Source organism: Ranitomeya imitator, chromosome 3 (genome assembly GCF_032444005.1).
Source record: "Ranitomeya imitator isolate aRanImi1 chromosome 3, aRanImi1.pri, whole genome shotgun sequence".
Classification (NCBI taxonomy): Eukaryota; Metazoa; Chordata; class Amphibia; order Anura; family Dendrobatidae; genus Ranitomeya; species Ranitomeya imitator.
The window spans coordinates 507866587-507894573 of NC_091284.1; the positions used below are offsets into that span (position 1 = coordinate 507866587).

At 40.8% G+C, this 27987-nt stretch overlaps 1 protein-coding gene across 2 annotated transcripts in view; it reads left to right on the forward strand.

Moving 5' to 3' along the window:
• The first annotated feature begins 1779 nt into the window (after window positions 1-1779).
• FRMPD4 (FERM and PDZ domain containing 4) overlaps window positions 1780-27987 on the forward strand; it is a 735397-nt gene continuing 709189 nt past the window's right edge. For both annotated transcript variants that reach the window (XM_069757665.1, XM_069757666.1), the window contains exon 1: window positions 1780-2227. In XM_069757665.1, the coding sequence (XP_069613766.1) occupies window positions 2187-2227 (41 nt within the window). In that variant the 5' untranslated portion in view covers window positions 1780-2186. The remainder of the gene's footprint in view (window positions 2228-27987) is intronic.

Sequence of the window (27987 nt, forward strand, 5' to 3'; positions counted from 1 at the left end):
GGGATTGGGGATTAATCGTATTAACCTAGGTAGTGCATTCCAAAGAATCGGCGCAGCACGTGTAAAGTTTTGGAGACGGGAGTGGGATGTTCTGATTATTGAGGATGCTAACCTGAGGTCATTAGCGGAGCGGAGGGCACGGGTAGGGTGGTAGACTGAGACCAGAGAGGAGATGTAGGGTGGTGCAGAGCCATGGAGTGCTTTGTGGATGAGGGTAGTAGTGTTGTACTGGATTCTGGAGTGGATGGGTAGCCAGTGTAATGACTGGCGCAAGGTAGAGGCATCGGTGTAACGGTTGGTGAGGAATATGATCCTGGCAGCAGCATTCAGGACAGATTGGAGCGGGGAAAGTTTGGTAAGAGGGAGGCCGATTAGTAGAGAGTTACAATAGTCCAGACGAGAATGAATAAGTGAAACAGTAAGAGTTTTTGCAGAGTCAAAAGTAAGAAAAGGGCGAATTCTAGAAATGTTTTTGAGATGCAGGTAAGAAGAGCGAGCCAGTGATCGGATGTGGGGGGTCAATGAAAGGTCAGAATCAAGGATGACCCCAAGGCAGCGGGCATGTTGCTTTGGAGTAATGGTGGAACCGCACACGGAGATGGCAATGTCAGGCAAAGGTAGGTTAGTAGAGTGAGAGAACACGAGGAGTTCAGTTTTTGACAGGTTTAGTTTCAGATAGAGGGAGGACATGATGTTAGAGACAGCGGTAAGACAATCACTGGTGTTTTCTAAAAAGGTCGGCGTGACAATATATATATATATATATATATATAGTAAATCCAAAAGATATTTCATATAAAGAATGGTGGTTTATTCAATGTGACTTTCAAATGCATTGAATAAACCACCATTCTATATATGAAATATCTTTTGGATTTACTATATATCTGCATCACTGACCATATCCACATGTGTGTAATACTCTGAGGTGTCCTAGGATAATATTAAACATATTTCAAGCTTTTTAACACAAACATAGTCTTAATATTGTCAACGTGACTTCCATAAATACGTTATGTCCCTCTGTGCTACTCCCATGGTACATCAACTTGGGAGAGAGCATAGCTCAGATCAGTGATGTGACCATGCCAGTGGTTTGCACTGTCCATATTCAGGACCTCTGCTGGCCAAAGAAGGAATCCAGGAGCCGAGTGCAGTGTGCTCCTGAAGCTAAATCATGATATCGCCCCTCTAAGACTCTTAATGGTTATATCTGTCCATGTTATCATATAGGTTTAGGCTTGCTCCTCTTTAGATGTCTGAATGATGTTTTGCTAAAATAGGAGCAGAAAGCTCACACATCTCTTCTCCAATCTGTGAATCAGCAGTACTCACATTCAGACCTGACTAATTCCAGAATTGCAAATATATTTCGTAAACTAGAGTTGCTGCAGACAGGTAGTCCTCCACTTAATTATTTGTACAAATCTAAGTACACTTTTTGATTGTGGGTTTCTAGGACCTGCGAAAGCCTTCTTCATGCTCCATCTACTCTCTTGACACCATGCTTGATACTGTATTGTCGCCTGTTACTTTTGACCTTTTTATATCTAGACAAGTCCATGTATCTGGCATTGCTAACTTTTAAGGAAGACTGTTCTGATTTACAGTGCATTGGGTGAGCCACACACTGGCCTTATACAAGTAGGGGAAGGTTGGGTACCAGCGAAGGGTAAGGCTGGCGAGGGAAGTCAGGGGGCCTGTAGAGCAGAAGGTAATAGTGTGAGCATTATGCAGAGGCAGGGGTGATTTACTGCATCTCTGAAGCTCTCTTTCCTCTCTGTGCAGCTTCACTGCATGCACACTGGCTGCTCCTACCTCCTCCCCTTTTGTTTCTCTTTCACTGCCTGGGATCAGCAGTCTTCATTGAAGAAACCACAGCAAAGATGCTTAAAAGAGCTACATGGACCCAGGCTGAGCCACGTAGAATAGCACTCTGTCCATTAGCCATGCAGCCAGGAGCCTGAAGACCAGATACTGTCATACTGACATTTCTGAACAGTCATATTGGCTGGATGCAAAAATAGAATCAATGCTCTTTCTGAGTGATTCATTCCCAAACTGCAGACCTAGGATGATACTGCGCTGCATTCTGATGTAGAAGACCGCCAGTATTTGTCAAATCTGTGATAACAGCAGGATGTTGCTTGCCTGAAGGAAGGGGAGACAAGAGCACAGCTGCATGCATGGATGTGTTTGGCTTTGCAAAGATTGCTAAGCTATCCAGGTAAGTTTACCTCTGTCACATTGTATGGATGGGGAGCATCTGTGACCAGTGCTACTGTACCTCCTTAAAGAGTGAGAGGGGGAGGGGGTGCAAGCTAAGGCATGCAATCTGCAGTCACAAGACTAGCATTGGAGCCATCCAGCTCTTAGATTTACAACAGATCAAAGTTGTCGTCTCATTTACGCAACCTATTTCCTGTGCATTTGATTGTTGCTTTTCTGTGACCCGTGTTACTGTGAAAACAATCACAATATGAGGTTATATGGAAGCCAGCCACATTATGTCTAGCATCTTCTCTCTGGGTGGTGGGGGTGCGGGGGGTATTTCTTTACAATGCTTTAACAATGGACATGTCCAGAGATCAGGCTGTGCAACACCACTGGTTGCTAACTGCTATGAATATAAAATACGTTGCGTAATTACATATAACCTATAGAATATTCTGAAATACTGTAATAGATGATTGACAGATTGATATGACTGATACATAATATATTGATAATCGGATAGAAAATAGACGTACAATATACAGCTAGATTGATACATTCCAGCTGATGTAATGTAGAGAAATTACTTTACTCGATACTTGTTCAGGCCTTGATCAATATGGCAAATGTCTATGTAGTTAAGATTAGCTCATTGGAAAAGCACAGTCTTCATATCAATTTCTTAGGATTAATCTAGCAGAGAATTCTTCTTGTTTGTTTCTCTGCCTCCATTTCTTAAAGTCTTCTTTGCAACAGTTGCTACAAGGCAATTCAAGAATAAACCTTACCGGCCTACTTGTTTTTTTATAGTGGTATTACGTGTGCTAGCATACCGTTATAAACTTCCTTCTTTATGACCACGGTACTTGTAACTAATGCTCTAACATAACTTTTGCTCATGGCTCTCATTAATATTGGGAAATCTTGCTAGAATCATTGAGGTTTTTGTTACTGGAAAATAAATTAGAGTAGTTTTTATACATTGCCCACACTTTTCCAAAACTGTCCATTATTCATAATGGGACCCAGGTAATATTAACTCAACACACCATCAATTAAGTGCTATTGACAAAGAACCTTTTAGGATACCATTGCATCAGTAGGGTCTGGGTTCATTTAGTATAGTGTAACACTAAGTATCTTATAACGAAAATATTGGCACAATGTAGAGTTATTTAGTGGAAATTTTGGAAATATTGAAATATTTAGTAAAAATATTTTGTTTGGATATGCTAATAAGACAATGATACACGATACGATTCACATGATATGGACTTTTAATTATTTTATGTACTTGGCATTTTAGATCTATTAGTTGTAATTCGATTAAATTGTTTCCTTTACTACACTTTTGGCAATCTGCAATAGTTATAGAACTAGAAAATATGTTATATTAAGAGCCAAGATTATATTCTTTTTCAATCCCCTTGGCCACATCTACTCAACAGCATGACAGTCTTATAAAGAACCTTACAGGATAAAATAAGAACATAATCACTCTCCATGGGAAATGCATTTAATTACTTGTATGCAAAGATTGTAGGTCTGTGTAGTTCCCTCTTCAGTGTCTAGCCAGATATGATTTTGACAGTGTTGTAGTTATTAAAAGGACACTAATTAAAGTCATCATCTGAGGCTATGTACAACTCCAGAATAAAACTTAAGATTTGCTGTCACGAAAACTGCCTTTATGTTGATGTTGTTCTGACAAGTGGGGAATGAAAGTGCTTTAGTTGCAGGATTTCCTGATTTCTACATGGATAATCTTCCTAAAGGATTTAGCTCTGATCACAACATTTATGAAGAAGGGCTTCCAATTCCAGTGGTGCAGATAGTGCTTGCCTTCAGTCCTCCATATCTGATCATCAGCAAACACTCTGTACATTGACAAATGTTGTCCATGACCAAAGATTTGTCAAACAAGTCTTCGCAGAATGTGTCTCCATAAAGGTACCTTCACACTCAGCGACGCTGCAGCGATACCGACAACGATGTCGATCGCTGCAGCGTCGCTGTTTGGTCGCTGGAGAGCTGTCACACAGACAGCTCTCCAGCGACCAACGATGCCGGTAACCAGGGTAAACATCGGGTTACTAAGCGCAGGGCCGCGCTTAGTAACCCGATGTTTACCCTGGTTACCATCGTAAAAGTAAAAAAAACAAACACTACATACTTACCTTCCGCTGTCTGTCCCCAGCGCTGTGCTTTCCTGCACTGACTGTGAGCACAGCGGCCGGAAAGCAGAGCGGTGACGTCACCACTGTGCTTTCCGGCCAGCGCTCACAGTGCAGAGAAGCAGAGCGCCGGGGACAGACAGCGGAAGGTAAGTATGTAGTGTTTGTTTTTTTTAACTTTTACGCTGGTAACAAGGGTAAACATCGGGTTATTAAGCGCGGCCCTGCCAAGGCAAACAGGATCATGGGGTGCATTAAAAGAGGTCTGGATACACATGATGAGAGCATTATACTGCCTCTGTACAAATCCCTAGTTAGACCGCACATGGAGTACTGTGTCCAGTTTTGGGCACCGGTGCTCAGGAAGGATATAATGGAACTAGAGAGAGTACAAAGGAGGGCAACAAAATTAATAAATGGGATGGGAGAACTACAATACCCAGATAGATTAGCGAAATTAGGATTATTTAGTCTAGAAAAAAGACGACTGAGGGGCGATCTAATAACCATGTATAAGTATATAAGGGGACAATACAAATATCTCGCTGAGGATCTGTTTATACCAAGGAAGGTGACGGGCACAAGGGGGCATTCTTTGCGTCTGGAGGAGAGAAGGTTTTTCCACCAACATAGAAGAGGATTCTTTACTGTTAGGGCAGTGAGAATCTGGAATTGCTTGCCTGAGGAGGTGGTGATGGCGAACTCAGTCGAGGGGTTCAAGAGAGGCCTGGATGTCTTCCTGGAGCAGAACAATATTGTATCATACAATTATTAGGTTCTGTAGAAGGACGTAGATCTGGGTATTTATTATGATGGAATATAGGCTGAACTGGATGGACAAATGTCTTTTTTCGGCCTTACTAACTATGTTACTATGTTACTATGTTACTATGTAATTGTCCTTATGTTTTTCTAGACTAAAAATTATCATTTATTTGTGGAAATTACATGAACCAAATTTTGTAGCATATAACAGTGGCACATGTGTTAAATCTTAGTATTTTGTCCAATCTATGACTAACTGTTGGAAAAGCCAAGATCCGAAAACATATTTCATATTTACAAAGCTAAACTATTATAATTCCAGACTTTCCATAGCAGTCCAGCTAACAGTAATAAAGGCACCTATACACATTAGACTAATGTCTTCTGAAGCCACCAGTTTAGACAGGGTCGGCTGATAATCTAAAGTGTCTGAGGTCTGTGGCTGACTGATGATCAGGAGAAATGTTGATCGTGTATGTCTGATTTTGGACTGCCGATTACATTGTTCTATTTGACATAAGCTGCCAGCTGACTAGTGATGAGTGAGTGTACTCATTACTCAGGGTTCCCCAAGCATGCTCGGATGGACTCCGAGTATTTTGGCATGCTCGGATATTTAGTTTTCGTCACTGCAGCTGCATGATTTGCGACTGCTAGACAGCCTGAATACATGTGGGGTTTGCCTGTTTGTAAAGGAATTCCCATATGTATTCAGGCTGTCTAGCAGTCGCAAATCATGTAGCTGCAGCAACAAAAACTAAATCTCTGAGTATGCCAAAATACTCGGAGACCACCCAAGCATGCTCGGGGAAACCCAAGTAATGAGTATGCTCGCTCATCACTACGGCTGACACATCGGACTTTCTCATAGAGAACACTTTAGCAGTCAGCCGAATGAGCACTCCGGTGCATGAGAGTGTCGACTGAGATGGTTGTTGGCTTAATCATTGGCTGAAGCATGGCTTGGTCAACAGCCATCTAATGTGTATGGCCAACCTAAGGCCAGGATAACACAAGTGATGATTCTCTCATGCAAGACAATTGCCTTGATTATGCTAATGACACTGTGCTCAAACTCTGTTAGAGTTCGAACCCAGTGTCATCTTGGTGTGATCCGATTCTCTTGCATGCGAAAATCGGAGCACAGATGTGGATAAAATGGAGAACTTAATTTCTAAATTCTGTGTTAATGGTAATTGGACTGCAATCGGATGTTATCCAAATGAAGTCCAGTGTTTCACATGGACCTTAAACTTGTATGGGTGCACGTTATGTGAATTCTGAAGCCACTCGCAACATGCTGTAATGTTTTCCACAGGCCATCTGTAGAAGAGAATTACAGAGCTACACCTGCCCCATCGTATAAAATTGGTAAAGATGTGAATGGGATAATGTTGACACAATTTTGTCTATCCTCTACCATTCATTACCATGATAACTATTAGGTGTTATTTGTGCAAATTTCCAGATATTCAATGTGTTAATATGACCTGTCCCCACCTTTGTTATATAAGCTATGGCCAAATGTGGAAGCTATTATAAAGTGTTGCCTAGAGTGTTTAAACTTCCGGCAATTATGTGGACATTTCATTTGTTAAGCGTGTCACGCATGCGCTTTTCCTTTCTAGATATTGCTCACTAAATGTGGTCAACAGCTGTGCGGTTCACGCTTGCGCCTTGCTGTGAGTACACTGGAAGTTCTTCATATACTTCCCAATGTTGTATATGCGTTCCAACGCTTTACGATACACACATGCGCTCATCATTGAGCGCACCAGAAGCAGAGCATGAATTTGACCACGCATTTGGTCCGCGCAGGCGCCCGACTTCTGGGCACATTATAGTATATAGAACGTGTCCTCATATTTGATCTTTGGCATACGTTCCACCACATTTTCGTTCCACCTAAGCAATCAATGTGATGAGTTCCCAAGGTCATGTGAACTAGTAGCCACACTGTGATACCTTTGGTGATTGGTTACGGGGGGGACACAGTTAGGCAAACTTCCCTATGGGAGGGTGTTTAGTTATACCTGATATGGTGGAGATTCCTCATCCTGACTGCCATATCCCCTGATGAGTCCTGAAAGTATTAAATGCACTAGGAGGTGGTCTCTATTTGGAATTGCATGTTTTTTATCCCTGATATGGATGCGTTGGTTCAAAAATTCAGTGTACATAGCTCCATATGAGATTTTTCAACAGATGCCTGAGGTCCCATCATCTACCAGACTTGTGTGATATTGTTCCAATTCTTATTATTTGGATCTCTATCTATTTGTTTGAGGCACAAGTGGCTGTGGGTCAGTGGTGCTGACATGTTGTTATGCCTTGGATGCCCCATTATGTCTGTGTCACTACATTGCCAGTAGTGCTGGTATTGGTAGTTTAGTATAGACATTTGGACCCCTAATTGTGCAGTTCTTTATGTTTTGATGCTACTGTACGGTCCTTAGTTCTATTTTTGTTGTGTCTACATTTTAAAATGATTAATAAATGTTATGTTTTAAGTTCCCTTTTTTGCTACCATTAACATGTAAAGGGGGCTACAAATATCAAATTCACATCCCTAGATGTGGAATATTCACAGATTTCATGAGGAATTAGACACCAGAACAACATCAGTGCTCATCAAATTTGTTTAAAAATGAATATAGACTGATTATTTCTGATATTAATTGAAACCTTTTTAAATGATGCTAAGCACTGAAACAACCTGAGGATCCTCATCCAAGGTTATCTACATTACCAATATATTGACCTAAACATATAGAATAATAGAGCTTTGTATTATGTATAAAAACTACTTTTCTTTGTCAAAAGATGAGATTCATGAATGGTTTTGGGTCAAAGACACTGCTAAGAACTGTGTACTAATGAAATTTTGTCAGGTATGTAACTAAACAATACATCTGTGACATGGTCTCCCGGTACCTACCTACACGCAACCTCCGATCCTCTCAAGACCTCCTTCTCTACTCTCCTCTCATCTCTTCTTCCCACAACCGCATCCAAGACTTCTCCCGTGCCTGCCCCATACTCTGGAACTCTCTACCCCAACATATCAGACTCTCGCCTACCATAGAAACCTTCAAAAAGAACCGGAAGACCCACCTCTTCCGACAAGCCTACAGCCTGCAGTGATCCTGAAGTTACTGAACCACCGCACAACCTGCCCTACCCTCTCCTAGTGTTTCATCACCCATCCCATGCAGACTGTGAGCCCTCGCGGGTAGGGTCCTCCCTCCTTATGTACCCGTGTGCCTTGTTATCTGCTCATGTTTAATGTATTTGTCTATATTTGCCTCGTATTCACATGTAAAGTGCCATGGAATAAATGGCGCTATAAAAATGTATAATAATAATAATAATAAATTTACAGTAAGAGCCTTATTTCAATGTCTTTTTAAGCCCCAATGTATTTATTTTATAAGTAATTCTATAATTTAATGATCAAAAACCACATGATTAAGATTTAAAGCAAATACATAAAAAGTTGAGTAATTTTATAAATATGTTGCATTACGTTTCTTGTATACATCCAACATTACAACATGAATTATAGTTTAGAGTTGCATTCACAACTCGGCTGGAAATTTCCGGTTTTCTCTGCTTGTTAAGTGTAAATGTAATGGTTTACATTTCTGGCAGGGCAATCTTTATATGGGACACTATACAGTACACTAATGTACACTAACTTTTCCATTGTATTTTGGAAGCTTATCTTAGCTGTAAGGGATGGGTATGATTTCAAACTTGTTGACTGTTTTAAATGACAACCAGTGGAACTCTGACTGCATCTAAGCACTACAAAGCAAACCAGCCAGATAAATAATTTTATTCCTTTATTATTCTATCTGAGTACAATATAAACTGTATTGCTCAATCCCGAGTAAGTGAAGAATTGGTCCCTAATTATATTTATATTGACATAATATTTTGCTATCTTGTTTTTATTAGTCAAGACTCTCTCCACATCAACTCTGCTTGGTTTGATCTCAAATTCCTGAATAAATTTTGCATTTTTGGAAGATACTGAATAACAAGGATAGAAAGGTGTGGAGTCCATCAAGAGTGTTTCTCTAATTGTCAACACTAATAATGTAGGAATTTTATGAACAAAGTCTTAGGGACCTTGGCAGTAAAGAAAACTATATTACTGAGTGCTAGTATAAAATATATTAAATAGCATGTAGTCCAATTCCTATATATAAATCTATATTTTATGAATACAAGATGAAAAAATGAAATTTGAAAAATGCAAGGATCTTTAACTATTTGTATATACCCGCTGGTCCCTTGGATCTATGCAGACCATCAGCCAACAGTATGCAACAAGTACTTCTATCCAGTATCTCTCCTGTGCTCTACGAGATAGATAGATAGATCGATCTCAAAATGATGATATACTGTATATGGATGAGGTGCAGGGTTAAAATGTAGTGTGAAAAAATATCTATGAATTAAACCAGAAAATTTTTCAAAAGCCATTTTTCTTACCTTTTATAGAACACGTAGTAAAATAAATATATATCTATCTATATATATAATTGCCTAAGGGTTTTTCCGTCTGTCTGTCTGTCTGTCTGTCCTGGAAATCCCGGCTCTCTGATTGGTCGAGGCCGCCAGGCCTCGACCAATCAGAGACCGGCACAGCATCGACGTAGAAATCCCGCGACTCTGATTGGTCGAGGCCGCCAGGCCTCGACCAATCAGCAACGGGCACAGCGACGATGATGTCATAAAGGACGTAGACATCCTGCGTCTCTGATTGGTCGAGGCAGCCAGGCCTCGACCAATCAGCAACGGGCAAAGCGACGATGATGTCATAATGGTTGCCATGGCGACGATGATGTCGTAAAGGTTGCCTCGACCAATCAGCAACGGGCACAGTCTGCCGCGAATTCTGGAATCATCATTGTCCATATACTACGGGGACATGCATATTCTAGAATAGCCGATGCGTTAGAATCGGGCCACAATCTAGTATATATATATATATATCTATATCTATATATATATCTATATATATATAGATATAGATATATATATATAGCTATATATATATATATAGATATATATACTGTATATACTGTATATATAATCATGGACTTTCTCTTCCAAATATGATGCTTATGCTAAGTGTGTCTTTTCATACTCAGCACATTCATGTTCTTTTCTAAATGATGAGCATAGTAAGAAATATTGAGCCATTGTGCAGAAATTAACTTCTATTTTTAAAGGGCCACTGTCACCCCCTCCAGCCGTTATAAACTAAAAGAGCCACCTTGTGCAGCAGTAATCCTGCATTCTAACAAGGTGGCTCTTTTAGTTTTGTGTTCAGGTATTACTAAAATAAAGCGCTTTGAAACTTTTCAAAAATACCTATCTTTATCCATGGAGGCGGGTCTGAAGCCTCCTCTGTGAAGCGCCCAACTGCCATCACTCATCTCTTCTGGGCCGATGGTCGCCGCCCCCTGCGCGCTGTTCTTCTTAAATCCGGTGCCTGCGCTGTGCGTGCCTGCCTGGGGCAGGCGCATTGAGAATTGGCAGTCAGCTCAGATGCTGGGTTCCTGACTGCGCCTGTGCGGGCAGTGCGGTCACCCTGTTACTGAATCTCCGCCCCGCACTGTGTTATGCATTATGCACAGTGCGGGGCTGGGATTCCTGGGCATGCAAGGTGGCTCTTTTAGTTTATAACGGCTGGAGGGGGTGACAGTGGCCCTTTAAAATAAAATTAACAATTGGTCAGATAGTTTGCCATGGATGTTTTAGCTACATCTACTCTCCATTAAACACTAGGCACAAAATTAATAAAGGGGATGGGAGAACTACAATACCCAGATAGATTAGCGAAATTAGGATTATTTAGTCTAGAAAAAAGACGACTGAGGGGCGATCTAATAACCATGTATAAGTATATAAGGGGACAATACAAATATCTCGCTGAGGATCTGTTTATACCAAGGAAGGTGACGGGCACAAGGGGGCATTCTTTGCGTCTGGAGGAGAGAAGGTTTTTCCACCAACATAGAAGAGGATTCTTTACTGTTAGGGCAGTGAGAATCTGGAATTGCTTGCCTGAGGAGGTGGTGATGGCGAACTCAGTCGAGGGGTTCAAGAGAGGCCTGGATGTCTTCCTGGAGCAGAACAATATTGTATCATACAATTATTAGGTTCTGTAGAAGGACGTAGATCTGGGTATTTATTATAATGGAATATAGGCTGAACTGGATGGACAAATGTCTTTTTTCGGCCTTACTAACTATGTTACTATGTTACTATGTTACTATGTTACTATGTATCCATTTTGTTTGTAAATAACATAATTATTACAAAAGAAATTAGATGATTAATTAGCCTCTTCTAATAATGGCTACTGATGAAATTGTTTCAAAACACCAATTCACCTGAATCCTCCACAGGGCCAAACAGGTACATTCTGAAAATAATTTTTCAGGATTATTTTATAACTAATGTGTAAGTTTAAAAGCTCCACCTAGCGGTAGCTGCAGCCAGCCAGAGATGTATTGCTTTTTCTATGGCTGTATGAAGGAAAGCATGAGTTCTACAACAAAGTTATCTTTCAATTAGGCTTTGTTCATATGTGTGTTGGAGTCTCCGTCCAAAATGCAGGAGAACAGATGGCAGATTGTCTTATTTTTCTCCAATAAAGTGATACTAAAATACCATGTAATAGTCAGCTGGGTCCATTAGGTGCTGCTGGTTTCCAGAAAGCAGATAGCAATTTTCTCTACTCCTTATAAATCTTATTTTTAGCTTGTAAGGGCTAACTCTTCTTAACTTTACTGTTGTATGACTGTTAATATTGCCCCTTCCACTTCTGTGTTAATATTTCTGTTCTGATGTATGTTCAGTGAGCTATGGCGATCATGACCAACACTGCAAAATCCTTGGTTAGAAAATAGAATTTCCTGGCTTCTAGTCAGTAGGAGGAGGAAACCAACAACAGCATAGCCGAAGAAAGAATCTGATGCTAATAAAGGATCAGCATCATTGTACAGTGAATCACGGCCATGAGGAGGAACTGGGATGAGGGGGTTATAAGAAATTGGCGTCAGGGAAAAGGGATGGGCAATGTGGCTTAGATCTGCTACAAGTGCTGAAGTGCTATCAAGCCCCATTCAGCTCTGCAAAATGCACCGGATGTGAGGACAGTGGCTGAAAAAAGTCTCTAGCATTTTGCTAGATGGGACAAAGAGGCCCTGGAATAAGACAGAAGGTTGCACTTCTTTTGTGACCACTTAGAGTGTCTAGGTCTAGGAAAATTAATATTCCTCAGAGTACAAGACCAGATTATGTGAAAGGATTGGTGTTGCAACATTGAACTTCCAATTTCTATGAATCGCTGTTAAATGAACAGGTTTCATTGCAAGTCAGATGTGTGAGAGTAATCCATTTGTACTTGGATTATAACTCTATTTGCCCCCACTCGACCTGACACCGTCTTTTCTACTGTAAACAGACATTAGGTATGTTGTACATTTTTGGCAATGGAAAAGTTGAGGTCCTTTAAAGATAGTGGTGTAGTGACTTTGAAGAGCCAAGGAGACAGAGTATGTTCCTCTAACTTGAACTGTGCAGTCCAGTGAGTGGCATATAAGTGGGGAAAACTATGTGGATTACCTTGATGTTGGGAACTTCTAGCACCATGTTGTTTAACTCTTAGCCTTTATTAATAAAACTATGATGGTCTTGTAGCAGAAGAATTTTAAAACTGTCCTTTGTGAACAATATTTCAAATATTTATTTTGTCAACTGCTGGATTTATATACAGTAGTTTCCTATACTTGTTCTATTAATAACAGATGAGTAGTCTCAAACAAACATTTAGTTTTAGAGATCTGTACTACTAGAAGGTTCTACAAATGATTAAAAAAATACTTTACGACTGTACTAAATGCATGGAAGCTTCAAAAATATTTCTTGTTTTTTATGTGCTTTAAACATGTATGATCATTTTTATGAATACTTGCCTAGAACATCATGGATCATTCTTTGAGTCTTCAAATTTGTAAATTACTTCAGATTTACATTTGGCCAATTTTCAAGCACAAATTATTTGTGCAAACAGACAACCTTCAGCGGGTGTAAGAAAGAGAACTAACTTTTATTGGACAGTGTGTGCCACTGGAATAAATTTAGCACCTCTTCAGACTGTTGTATCTAGGTTTATGCATTTTAAGCAGCTTAGTAAATTTGCCCCAGTTTGTAATAAACCACTAAATTCCCGTAGTGGCTTCAGGCAGGTTTTTAGAATTTATCGTTCAAGAGATTTGGAAAAATATTGCTCAGACCTTACTACATATGCAATAAGAAATTACTCAATACTGAATGTTGATTTACAGCGAATCAATCAGCAGAATTTCACCCCCTCACTTTTTATATGCTTATGTAGCGCTTTCAAAGACACATCCAGCAATACCTTTACATGGCCAGTTTGTTTCTCTATTCCCGAGAAATCAGCATTTGTAGCTATATGCTAATGAGCTTGTAGATATTAAGCCTCTGTCACTCAATCTCTATTCTCCACTCAACACCACTTCCTCCTGCTTTACTGACGGCCTCTATATAAGTAGGCGGAGGTGACGTTGTGTGTTGAATAGAGCTAGAGTGACAGAGGCTTTGGATCTTCAGGCATCAGTTGCATATTAATTCAATTGCTTATTTATCTGTACTGGTGAATTCGACTTGTATTTGAAAGTTACATGCACATATACAAATGTGGAAACAAATGTTGGTATCTTCAACTTATTAATTTTTTGCACATTCTTTTGAGGAAATCACTTTAAACAAATGATTTCTGTGACTCTCAATGAGACTTCTGCACCTGCCTACAGTTATTTTGACTCACTCCTCATGAACAAACTGCTCCGAATAGTTCAGTGCTTTGCTCTTAGCCATTCTTGGATGTTGTTAGCTGTGTATTTTGGGCCATTATTCTGTTGGAGGATCTATTACCTGTGACTCAAACCAAGCTTTCTGACACTGTGCAACACATTTTGCTCTAGACTTTTTGGGTAGTTTTGAGATTTCATTGCATCCAGCACATATTCAAGACACTCTGTGCAAGGTGCAGCAAAGCAGCCCAAAGCATAACCTAGTCACCTCTTTCTTTAACAGTAGGTACAATGTTATTTTCTTTGCGTGCTTCATTTTTTTTGTTTATGCACATAGAGCTGATATGACTTGCCAAAAATCTCCAGTTTTGTCTCATCCTTCCAAAGGACATTCTTCCAAAAGTTTTATGGCTTGTCAATATGCATGTTGTCAAATTGAAGCCTTGCTTTTTAATATTTGCTTTAAATGATGGTTTTCTACTTGGTTATCTCCCATGAACATGACAGCGATGGATGGTGCGATCTGACACTGGTATCCCTTGATCTTGTAGTTCACCCCTAATCTCTTTGGAAGTTGTTCTGGGCTCTTTGGTTACTATTTGAATTATTCGTCTCTTCAATTTGTCATCAATTTTCTTCTTGTGGTCACATCCAGGGAGTTTGGTTACACCCCATAAACCTTAAATATCTTAATAATGTGTCCAAGTGTAGTAACAAGAACATCAACCTGTTTGGAGATGGTCTTAAAGCCTTTAACTTTAACATGTTTGTTTATAATTTTCTTTCTAATATTCTAAGACAACTCTATCCTTATATATTTTGGGCCATACTTAGTGGGGTACACACCATGATACCAAACAGCACAGTACCTACTTTTCACTCTTCAAATTGGCAGACTGATTACAAGTTTGTAGACATATGTGATGCTAATCACAGGACACACCTTAGTCTAATTTGTCCCTATGGTCAAATTATTTTCAATATTTTCTAAGGGTACTATAATTTTTGTCCAAGTCATTTTCATTATTTTGATTTTTTTTTCTGTTGAACCACAATTCAAAAGCAATGTCTAATTTTTATTTATGTTCAGTAAATTTAAGTAGAAAATTACGGTTTGTCATTTTCAAATGTTTTCAGTAACCATTACGTGTTTTTCTTAACAGAATGGTACCAACAATTTTGTCCTCAAATTGTTTGGAGGAGGGGTAAAATCTGTTTATTCTAACACTTCTAAGATATATATATATATATATATATATATATATATATATATATATATATATACTGTATATGAAGATATATGTTTACAGTGAAAGATGTTCTTGACATGTTGCCATTACCACTGGGTTGACAACAAGAAAATTAACTATGTATACTCAATCTCTGCAGAACAATCCTACATTTTTGGTCCTTCACTAGAAATATGCACACAACACCGATTTTGAGCACCTACAGCTAATGAAGTATGTAGAAAACCACTACGACAATAGAAGTAGCTGCTTACAAACTAAAATATTATCCATACTATTATTCACAAGGGAATCATTGCCTCAAGCTTCCCTCTGCTGAGTTTACATGTAATATCCTTCTATCAACTATTGCTAATAATACAAATTCATGGGAGAATTCTATTTTAATATAGTAATCTTTGCCATGTGGATCCTACTGATTCTTCATTTTCTAAATGGAGATGTGAGGTTTTTTCACCTCCACATAAAGATTGTATAATAAATATGCAGTTCAGTTCCAATTGACAAAAAAGACTCTTCTTTTCCAATTGTCTGTGATACATGGTAAACTAGGTTATGATGACAGATGCTGCCTTCAGGGATTTATTAAACTTGGGATAGCTGTATATCCCTCTTGGCTGCCACTTTTATGGGTATCTACCATGTGTTCAGTTAAGGGTTTATTTTTGCCTGTTTGTTTATTTGTTTTTTTTATTCTAAATGAGAGAATTCTTTAAAAAAAATAATATTGTTATTTGTGGTAAATTAACCGGAAAATTCAGAGTATGTGAAGAAGCTTCCTTTTTTATTATTGTTGCTCTTTTGGGAATAGCTAAGCCTAATTTCCAGGCAGTTAAAACGTGGAACAGATATAAATTGTAATCTATCCATAAGTATATGAAAAGACTAAGCCTATCATTACTAAAACTAAAGTATATATCATAAGTATTGCTTAGTTAATGGGAATATCCGGGACTTTATAAAATAAAAAAAAATGTACTTAATTACTAACTGGCAGATAATTGCAACTTACCTGCTTGTTGTGTCTGGCACCATTCTTTCATAACACAAAGCGGTCACAGACCACTCCTGCTGGGTATTCAGAAGCCTCTGCTGATGTCTTGTCGACAGAGCAGAGGCATCATTTTCGCACTGCCCTGTCAACCTGGTGGGACTTCCGATGTCATTCTGATTGACAGCTGGATCCTCATTGCCTAACTGTTAGTGCTTAGGCACATTTTTTGTTTCTTATAAAGTCCTGGATATACCATTTAACCTCTTTCCGACATTGGGCGTAATAGTACGCTGATGTCGGACTCCCTCCCTTTGATATGGGCTCCAGCTATGAGCCCACATCTTATCCGGCACATATCAGCTGTTTTAAACAGCTGACATGTGCCTCTAACACTGGCTGCTATTAACTAGTTCAATACCGCTGTCAATCTCTGACAGCGGCATTTAACATGTGCTTCTGTCAAGCGTGCTGGAAATCCCACCCATCGGTGACCCGGTCACATGATCTAACAGGTGCAGGTGGAATTGTGATCCACCCATGGCTATTATTTAATTCTGCTGTCAATCTCTACCAGCGGCATTTAACACTCGCTTCCAGCAAATGCGCTGAAAATCTCATCCATTGATGACCCTGTCACTTGATCGCAGGTCTCCATCAGACCTCTATGGTTGTCACTGCCAGATTGCTATGAGCGCCGTCGAGTGGTCGGTGATCATAGCAAGTGAGCAATTCAGCTACATACAAGTGATCTGATCATCGCCTGTATGCAGCAGGGCCGATCGGATTATGACAGCTTCTAGTCTCCCATGGAGACCTTTGAAGCATGCCAAAAGTAAAAAAAGTTATATATATATATATATATATAAAGTTCAAATCACCCACCTTTTGCCTCATTCAAAATAAAACAATAAAAAGAAAACAAGACCTGTTGCTGGCTCTTGAGGACCGGAGTTGGGGAACACTGACCTAGACTAACTCTGAAAAGTTAGACATATTGAAGAGTCAGCACCACAACTGTTAATTGTAGTGTATAATAACCCAGGCTAAACACTGAATACAACCTACCATGTTTCATTCTATGTACTTCAATTTCATAAATGATGAAAACATGTTATTTTTACCATTTTTGCAGTATTCTTACTTGTTTACTCTGAATTTAGATAATAAATGTGTCACACTTTGTCTATAGCCGTATATCTAAATAATTGTAAAACTTTGTGTAAATATTAAGTCACCAATGGTAAGGCTATGTGCCCACGTTGCAGAATAGAAGCAGAATTTTCTGCTTCAATTCTGCATACCCTTGGCAGGAAAAACACATGTGGATTTAGATGTGGTTTATACGCGTTTTACCATGTATACCGTGTTTTTCAAGCGTTTCACAAGCGGATTTCTAATGCATGTCTATGGGTGAGGAATTGCTGCGATTCCGCAAAAATAATGAACATTTCTCTTTTTCCCTATCTCTCTCCCTTTCTCTTTTATCTTCTCTCTCTTTTTCTCTTTTTTCCTGCTCTCTCACTTTCTCTTTTTCCTGCTCTCTCTCTCCCTTTGTCATTTTCCTTCTCTCTCTCTCGGTTTTTCTTTTTCCTTATCTCTCTCCCTTTTTCTTTTTCCTTCTCTCTCACTTTTTCTTTTTCTTTCTCTCTCCTGTCTCCTTTTTTCTTTCACACTCTCCTTTTCCCATTTTCCTGCTCTCTCTCTTTCTCTTTTTCCTTCTCTCTCCCTTTCTCTTTTTACTTTTCTCTTCTTTTCTCTTTTTCCATCTCTATATCCCTTTCTTTTTCCTTCTGTCTTTATTGCTGTTTTTTCTTCTTGACTTGAAGGAGTAATTTTAAAATCTGTGTTTAGACCCAAACGTAAATGTAACTTACTGCAATATCCTTTGCTACTTCCCTTCTGCCTCTTGCTGGCTCTGTTGTTTTTTTTCTCACTGACATTCTGACAACACATCAGATTCTATCTATAGTGACATCACTGCTGCATCGAATACTTATAAGGCAAGAAATCCCACTTATAAGACCTGACAGGGTACACCTGTGAAGTGAAAACCATTCCCGGTGACTACCTCTTGAAGCTCATCAAGAGAATGCCAAGAGTGTGCAAAGCAGTCATCAAAGCAAAAGGTGGCTACTTTGAAGACCCTAGAATATAAGACATAACTTTTTTGTTAATTATATAATTCCACATGTGTTATTTCATAGTTTTGATGCCTTCAGTGTGAATGTACAATTTTCATAGTCATGAAAATACAGAAAAATCTTTAAATGAGAAGGTGTGTCCAAACTTTTGGTCTGGACTGTATATCGTCATTTTTTGCATTTTAACTTTGACCAAGGTTTCAGACCTTAATTTGCTTGTTAGGTTTATGGCTTGTTCATTATCATCATTAAGAATGGCCAAGTGATGCAACTTTCCTAGTTTCACAAAAACCCAGCCTCTATCCTTGTGCCAAAAACAGCAACCTTTGGTTCTACTAAGCAGCTGCCAAGCACTCTAAAAATGAAAATAATCGAGGCCCACAAAGCAGGAGAAGGCTTCAAGCAGATAGCAAAGAGTTTTCAAGTTGCCCTTTCCTCAGTTTGAAATTTAGTTAAGAAATAGCAGTTAACAGGAATAGTGGAGGTTAAGATAAGTTCTGAAAGACCAAATAAAATTTCAGTGTGAGCTGCTCATAGGAGTGCTGGAGAGGCAAATAAGAATCCCTGCTTGACTGCAAAAGACCTTCAAAAAGATTTAGTAGACTCTTGACTTGTAGTACAGTGTTCTATTGTTCAAAGACACCTGCACAACTGCACAAATGTGTCCCTCATAGAAGAGTCATCAGAAGAAAACCTCTCTTGCATTCTCACCATAAAATTCAGTGTCAGATGTATGCAAAATAATACTTAAACAAGTCTTATGCATTTTGGAAACAAGTCCTGTTGACTGATAAGGTTAAAATATAACTCTTTGTCCAGAATTAGCAAAGGTATGTGTGGAAAAAAAAGGGCGCAGAATTTCTGGAAAAGAACATCTCATCAGCCTTTATTCATGGGAGTTAGTCGATCATGCTTTGGGGTTGTGTTGCAGTCAATAGCACAGTGAACATTTCACGGGTAGAGGGAAGAATGGATTCAATGAAATTTCAACAAATTCTTGTTGCAAATATAGCACCAGCTGTAAAAAAAAAAACCTGAATTTGAAGAGGATGGCTTTTTGTGTTGTTAGCCAAATATTTCGCAAAAACTTTCAGTCATTACAGAACATTGACAAATGTATATGGTTTAATTCTATCATCTATTGTATTTGTTGTACTTTGCTGCCACCTACTGGCCGTTGTTATATTATGTTGTTAAGTATTATTACTGTTACCCATAATACCTTTCTTTCTGCAACTCCTATCTTTATCTCACTTCCTTCTTGTGGTCAGTGCCATCTTGAACAACACATGCTTCCTTACTGGAGAATTGATTCTCTTGTTACCTCTGACTTCGTGCTTCTAACCTGCAGTTCTAACTTCTACTTTATCTTCATCCCTTCATGTTCCCTAACATCTTACCTCATCTCATCAAGGTACTGTAAATAAAACCTGTTGAACTCATCACTGCATCATCCTTCCAGACTAATCATGTGCAGCTCATCAGGAATAGAGGCACGAGTTAGCGAGTAATGCTATCTGCTATTGCTTATACAGAGATCTGTGTTCACATCCCTCAGAAATATCTCACCCATGTACATCGGTGGAAGAAAACTTTTACAAATGTATAATGACACACATCAAAACCCACAATAGACTACCTCAAAAGGTGCAAACTGAAGGGTTTATAATGCTCCTTACAGTCCCCTGAACATCATTGATAATATGCGGCTAGACCTCAAAAGAGCAGTGCATGCAAGATGACTAAGGAATCTCACAGAATTGGAAGAATTTTCCAAGGAAGAGAGGCTGAAAATCCCTCAAACAAGAATTGAAAGACTCTCCTTTGGCTGCAAAAAGCATTACAAGCTGTGATACTTTCAAAAGGGGTGCAACTATGTACTAACCATGCAGGATAGCCAACATTTTGCATAGGCCCATTTTCCTTTTTGTAAGTTTTAAAATGTAAAAAATAACAATATTTTTTGTTTGTCTAAAATACAAAGGAAATGTGTCATCTTTAAATTTAGCCCTTTAGAGAAAATTTAATCTTCAGCTTGCTTCACTGTTCATAGTGACAGTAATTTTGATTAGGGGTGCACACAATTTTACATGCCACTGGATGCATTTCAAACAACTAATTTGAGGTGGGTTCACAGTGGTACTTCAGTATGCAACAATTAAATAAATTATACATAATTTAAAAACAAACCTTCTAGGGTAGTTAGATCTTATAATTGTGGGTCTCAAAAATTGTAGCCATAGTGGACAGCTTATATCAAACAGAAGCTGTAACACTGCTGGACTTGACCAAGCCAACTATTACAGTGTATAGTTTACCATTGATGAGAAAGTGCTGTAGTACTAGATGCAACAGCTGTTATTGAGAAAATACCCGCCCTAGCTGCAACTAGTCCCAGCATTTGTGTTGTGGAAAGTCTGTATCTAAGAGGGAACTTGTTGAAGGCTGGATCTGCAGTGATCGACTGATCACCAAGTTGCCTTCGTTTAAAAATATCTATAATATAACGCTGGGAGCGTCACTCTGTCCGAAGCCTTTATAGACTGCGCAGGCGCAAGCGCCGGCACAGTCTGGGCCTCACAGAGTGACGCTCCCGGGAGATCGCGGTATGCGTTCACACTGAACGCACACCGCGATCTCCAACAGAGAAGCAGGGAATGCCAGGATGGTGAGTATCGGCCATATTCACTTGTCCTGCGTTCCACCGCTGAGCTCCGCCATCTTCCCGGTCTTCGGCCTGTGACCTTCAGTTCAGAGGGCGCGATGACGTGCTTAATGCGCGCCGGCGCTGCCCTCTGACTGAACAGTCACAGCCAGGAGAGCGGGAAGATGGCGGCGCCCAGCGGTGGAACGGGACAGACAGGTGAGTATAGTAAGTGCTGGGGGGCCTGAGCTGGCGGCGATACCGGCACCTGACCCCCACAGCGCGCCGGTGTCCCCGCCTGCTCAGGCCCCCGGATGGGTGCAGCACATGACAGGATGGGGACGCAGGATGGGTGCAGCACATACCAGGATGGGGACGCAGGATGGGGACGCAGGATGGGGACGCAGGATGGGTGCAGCACATACCAGGATGGGGACGCAGGATGGGGACGCAGGATGGGTGCAGCACATACCAGGATGGGGACGCAGGATGGGTGCAGCACATACCAGGATGGGGACGCAGGATGGGTGCAGCACATGACAGGATGGGGACGCAGGATGGGTGCAGCACATGACAGGATGGGGACGCAAGATGGGTGCAGCACATGACAGGATGGGGACGCAGGATGGGTGCAGCACATGACAGGATGGGGACGCAGGACGGGTGCAGCACATACCAGGATGGGGACGCAGGATGGGGACGCAGGATGGTTGCAGCACATACCAGGATGGGGACGCAGGATGGGAACGCAGGATGGGTGCAGCACATACCAGGATGGGGACGCAGGATGGGTGCAGCACATGACAGGATGGGGTCGCAGGATGGGTGCAGCACATACCAGGATGGGGACGCAGGATGGGTGCAGCACATACCAGGATGGGGACGCAGGATGGGTGCAGCACATGACAGGATGGGGACGCAGGATGGGTGCAGCATATGACAGGATGGGGACGCAGGATGGGTGCAGCACATACCAGGATGGGGACGCAGGATGGGTGCAGCATATGACAGGATGAGGACGCAGGATGGGTGCAGCACATACCAGGATGGGGATGCAGGATGGGTGCAGCACATGACAGGATGGGGACGCAGGATGGGGACGCAGGATGGTTGCAGCACATACCAGGATGGGGACGCAGGATGGGAACGCAGGATGGGTGCAGCACATACCAGGATGGGGACGCAGGATGGGTGCAGCACATGACAGGATGGGGACGCAGGATGGGTGCAGCACATGACAGGATGGGGGCGCAGGATGGGTGCAGCACATGACAGGATGGGGGCGCAGGATGGGTGCAGCACATGACAGGATGGGGACGCAGGATGGGTGCAGCACATGACAGGAAGCAGGATGGGGACGCAGGATGGGTGCAGCACATACCAGGATGGGGACGCAGGATGGGTGCAGCACATGACAGGATGGGGATGCAGGATGGGGACGCAGGATGGGTGCAGCACATGACAGGATGGGGATGCAGCATGGGTACAGCACATGACAGAATGGGGACGCAGGATGGATGCAGCACATGACAGGATGGGGACGCAGGATGGGTTCAGCACATGACAGGATGGGGGCGCAGGATGGATGCAGCACATGACAGGATGGGGACGCAGGATGGGTGCAGCACATGACAGGATGGGGGCGCAGGATGGGTGCAGCACATGACAGGATGGGGACGCAGGATGGGTGCAGCACATGACAGGATGGGGACACAGGATGGGGACGCAGGATGGGTGCAGCACATGACAGGATGGGGACGCAGGATGGGTGCAGCACATGACAGGATGGGGACACAGGATGGGGACGCAGGATGGGTGCAGCACATGACAGGATGGGGACGCAGGATGGGTGCAGCACATGACAGGATGGGGACGCAGGATGGGTGCAGCACATGACAGGATGGGGACGCAGGATGGGTGCAGCACATGACAGGATGGGGACGCAGGATGGGTGCAGCACATGACAGGATGGGGACGCAGGATAGAGCAGCACATGACAGGATGGGTACGCAGGATGGGTGCAGCACATGACAGGATGGGGACGCAGGATGGAGCAGCACATGACAGGATGGGGACGCAGGATGGGTGCAGCACATGACAGGATGGAGACGCAGGATGGAGCAGCACATGACAGGATGGGGACGCAGGATGGGTGCAGCACATGACAGGATGGGGACGCAGGATGGAGCAGCACATGACAGGATGGGGACGCAGGATGGGTGCAGCACATGACAGGATGGGGACGCAGGATGGGTGCAGCACATGACAGGATGGGGACGCAGGATGGAGCAGCACATGACAGGATGGGGATGCAGGATGGAGCAGCACATGACAGGATGGGGACGCAGGATGGGTGCAGCACATGACAGGATGGGGACGCAGGATGGAGCAGCACATGACAGGATGGGGACGCAGGATGGGTGCAGCACATGACAGGATGGGGACGCAGGATGGAGCAGCACATGACAAGATGGGGACGCAGGATGGAGCAGCACATACCAGGATGGAGACCATATACCAATATAAATGCTCACCACCCGGGCGTAGAACGGGTTCAATAGCTAGTCCATATATATAATCATGGAACATAAACAAAATGATCGAAATATCTTGTTAATTTCATTATATACCTGGGTAGAAAATAACCACAAGTAGCCAATTTGAGCCAAGAATCAGTCAGACTTCTCTGAGAATCAGAGCCCTACATCTTCATGGTCTTTCAACATAGGAAAGGAAACTACAAAGAGACATGGCTCCATCTGATAGATAGTTGATTCCAATTGACTACTTATGATTAACTTCAAACGTTTGAAAAAGTAGAGTGGAGTACATAAAGAAGCCCTCCCATTATTTTTGTTCTCTAACTAAATCCGTGAATACGGCTGCCTGCCCAACAAGTATGAATTCAAAATATTAACAAAAAGCAAATGGCAGCGATTAAGGCTTCATGTTCCTTGGATAATGTCAGGCAGTCCTTGTGCATTGCACTTAAATCAAATAGTTTCTGGTTGATGGCCCTGTCATACTACCCCACCTTGAAAAACTGGCAGTGTAAAAGATATTTGTGCTGGACATTTTATATCAGCTAATGTACAGCTTCATGAAATCAACATGATTGTTCGACATTTCATGTTGCTTTTAAATTTCCCGTATTGAGTACTTACTATGGTAATTCACAGACATTTGTAGTGTGAGCAAAGCACTAATTAGTCATGCAACTTAAGAGTACTTCAACGTTTCCACTTTTGAATCTGATCTTAAATTACAGTATTTTCTTGCAGTAGTTTTCAGGACCACCGCAAGTGCTGCATGGCCATCATGCCTGAAATGGTCATATAAACAGGCTACGGACATAAATCTAAAAAAGCAATTATAATACAGTACTAGTCTGCAATTATAGTAAAACACTACAGACTACAAGTTACAAAGCTTTGATCTATAAGTACACAGATGAAAATCGGTTTATTCTACAATACCCTTGATAAAGAGACTCCCTCTGGTACTGAACACTCACATCCATTTCATCAAATATGTTTAATTCTTTTAAAATTATTATCGAAGTTTACATGGACCATTTCCACTTCAGATTGACTACATTTCAAATAACTTCACTGTATCATCATATCAATTTCTATTTACTTTGGCCTTCTAGGCACACAATAGCCAAGTATTCAGTTACATTTTGAGATGCTAATTTTTACGCAATTCATAAATAGTTGCTATATGCATGCTATCAAGTATGAATAATTTGAAAAATGATCAAAAAAAACAAGCAAATATTAAAAAATCAAAAGTTTTCACATTGTTTAAATAAAACCTTTCTAAGTAGAATATGTAATTTTGTATACCAGACCATCAGTCTGCGCTCTCATATAGTTTGATAAAGTATAGATATTTCTATAATACCCAGCGTAATAATTGCCAGTTGCAATGAATGTGTTGCTGCATTCCTGAGAAAATAGTGTTCAAATTTGCATACAAATAAGATGATAAGTGCTCTGGGTGAGGCAGAGCACTTCCTGAGCCTTTGCCTCCTGAAGGTGTTTTCCCGCATAGCCTCTTTAGGTTTATTGATAGCATACTATCTGTTATGTCAGGCACCAGACAGGGAATTTAAACAGTAAACTATCAATTAAGCTAAAGTGGCTGGTGCTAGACAGGGAGCCTCAGAAGGCTCAGTGACGGGAAGTGCTATCGCATTGCCAAGAGCACTTAACACCTCAAATGCATATGAATTAAAAGGCTGATTTCTCAGGGATGTAGTAACAAGAGTAGATATAAATATGTTGAAGGGTTTAGCTTTCAAGCACTTGCATTCCCAAATATGCAGCTTCAGGTGGTTGATTTTACTGGCCGATTTCCATTAAGTGTGGCATAGTTGGAGGTTTATAGCATGCATGACTTTTGCAAAATATTCTACTGCGGAAAGAAATAAAGTTAGGAAACCAAGAGATCATATGAATGAAAAATAAAATACTAAGCACCAGAACATTATAGATGTGTTGCGTACTTTGTGAAATATATAGATATTACATGTGCAAGGAATATATTAAAGAGTGTACCAAGTAGCTTATGCAATATCCATAGAATAGGTGATAACTTATTGATCATTGGGGATTTTGACCTCTTGGATCCCCACAACCCCAAGAACGGAGCTCTGAAGAAACCATATGACTGTATTAGAGGATATCACTGCAATTTCCATAGAGAATAAATGGAGCAGAGCTGCACATATTCACCTCTACTGCACTCAGATGGATATCTGCAAAGCCTTCTTAAAATAGTGGGGGTTGTGGGTTACAGACTATCAATTAATAGGTTGTTATCAAAGTGGTTATAGGAAAAACACTTATATATTAAGATATTTATACTTTAGTCACAATGAAATTAAAAACTATAACCCCATATATATCCAAAATTAATTATCTTTTGAATATCTACAGTTGAAACCAGAAGTTTGCATATACTATATAAAAAGACACACATGCATGTTTTTCACAATATCTGATATGAAATCAGAATAAACCTTTCCCATTTTAGGTCAATTAGGATTACCAGAATTATTCAAATTTTCCAAATGCCATAACAATAATAAGAGAGAGACAATGTTTTAAGGCATTTTTATTACTTACTGCAAAGTCAAAAGTTTACATACACTAAGATTACAATATCTTAAAAAAATTCTGGACTGTCCATATGATGATGCCGTGCATTTTGAAGCTTCTGAGTTTCATCTGAGTATTAGAGACATGTATTTTAATGCACACCTGAAACACACTGCTTCTTTGTGTAGCATCACGGCAAAGTCTCAAGAAATCAGCCAAGATATCAGGAAGAGAATTGTTACTTGCACAAGTATGGCTTGTCCTTCGGTACAATTTCAAGATACCTGAAGGTGTCTTGTTCATCTGTACAAACAATTATACTTAATTACAAACAAAATGTGAATGTCCAGTCACCATACAGCTCAGGAAGGAGATGGAATCTGTGTCCCAGAGATGAACATGCTTTGGTCTGACTTGGGCATACCAACCCAAGGACAAAAAGCAAAGGACCTTGTGAAGATGGTGGTGGAAGCTGGCAAAAATGTATCGTTATCTACAGTGAAACAAGTACTGCATCAACATGGTCTGAAAGGCCACACTGCCAGGAAGAAGTTATTACTCCAAAAGAAACATAACAAAGCCAGATTAATGTTTGCAAATGCACAAATGAACAAAGACCTTAATTTTTGGAGACATATCCTGTGGTCTGATGAAACTAAAATTTAACTTTTTTGGCATAATGACTATAGTTACATTAGAAGGAAAAAGGGAGAATCTTGGAAGCCTAAGAAACCATCCTAACTGTGAAAGACGGGGGTGGCAGCATCATGTTGTAGGGTTGTTTTGCTGCAGAAGGGACTGGTGCACTTCACAAAATAGATGGCATCATGAGAAAACAAGATTATGTGGCAATGCTGAAGCAACATCTCAAGACATCATCCAGGAAATTAAAGTTTGAGAGAAAATGGGTCTTCTAAATGGACAATGATCCAAAGCATACTGCCAAAATGGTAACAAAGTGGCTTAAGGAAAGCAAAGTCAATGTTTTGGAGTGGCCATCACAAAGCCCTGATCTTAATCCTATTGAAAATGTATGGTCAAAGCTGAAAAGGCAGGTGCGAGCAAGATGACATACAAATCTGGATCAGTTACACCAGTTTTGTCAGGAGGAATGGGCCCAAATTCCAATCAACTATTGTGAGAAGCTTGTGGAAGCATATCCCAAATGTTTGACTCAAGTCATTCAGTTTAAGGGCAATGCAACCAAATACTAATGAAATGTATGTAAACTTTGCAGTAAGTAATAAAAAATGACTTAAACATTATCTCTCTCATTTTTGTGGCATTTGGCAAACATTAATAATTATCTTAATCCTAATTGATCTAAAACAGGAAAGGTTTTTTTCTTATTTCATGTCAGATATTGAGAAAAACATGCATATGTGTGTTAGGACTGGCTGGACGCACCGAATAATAATTAGAGAGAATATGAGGTGCGTTCGCAGTCTGTGGTCCACTGTGCAGAAAGGACACCTGCTGCTCGGTAATGGCAGACTAGATGGTGGTATAATGTGAATACACACACTGGTTAGCTTCACCCATTATGAAGGAAGCGAACCCTGTTGTGTCACAGGGCCGCGATACCGCCCAGAGAGCGCAAGTAAAGGGTCACAGAACTTTGTCCCAAGACAAGGGGAAAGAGTTCCTCTAGACCTCTTATGCTCAACACCATTACTGTGGTGTCAGGGATAGAACTGAACTAATAATAATAATTTATCGTACAAGAGTGCGTACAATGCCGCTCTGGCAGATGCCACTAACCACCCTAACCAGGGCCAGGAAAACGCACTAAGCGCATGGCGCCGCACTGGCGGTCGCTGTTGAGAGACGCTGAATTGT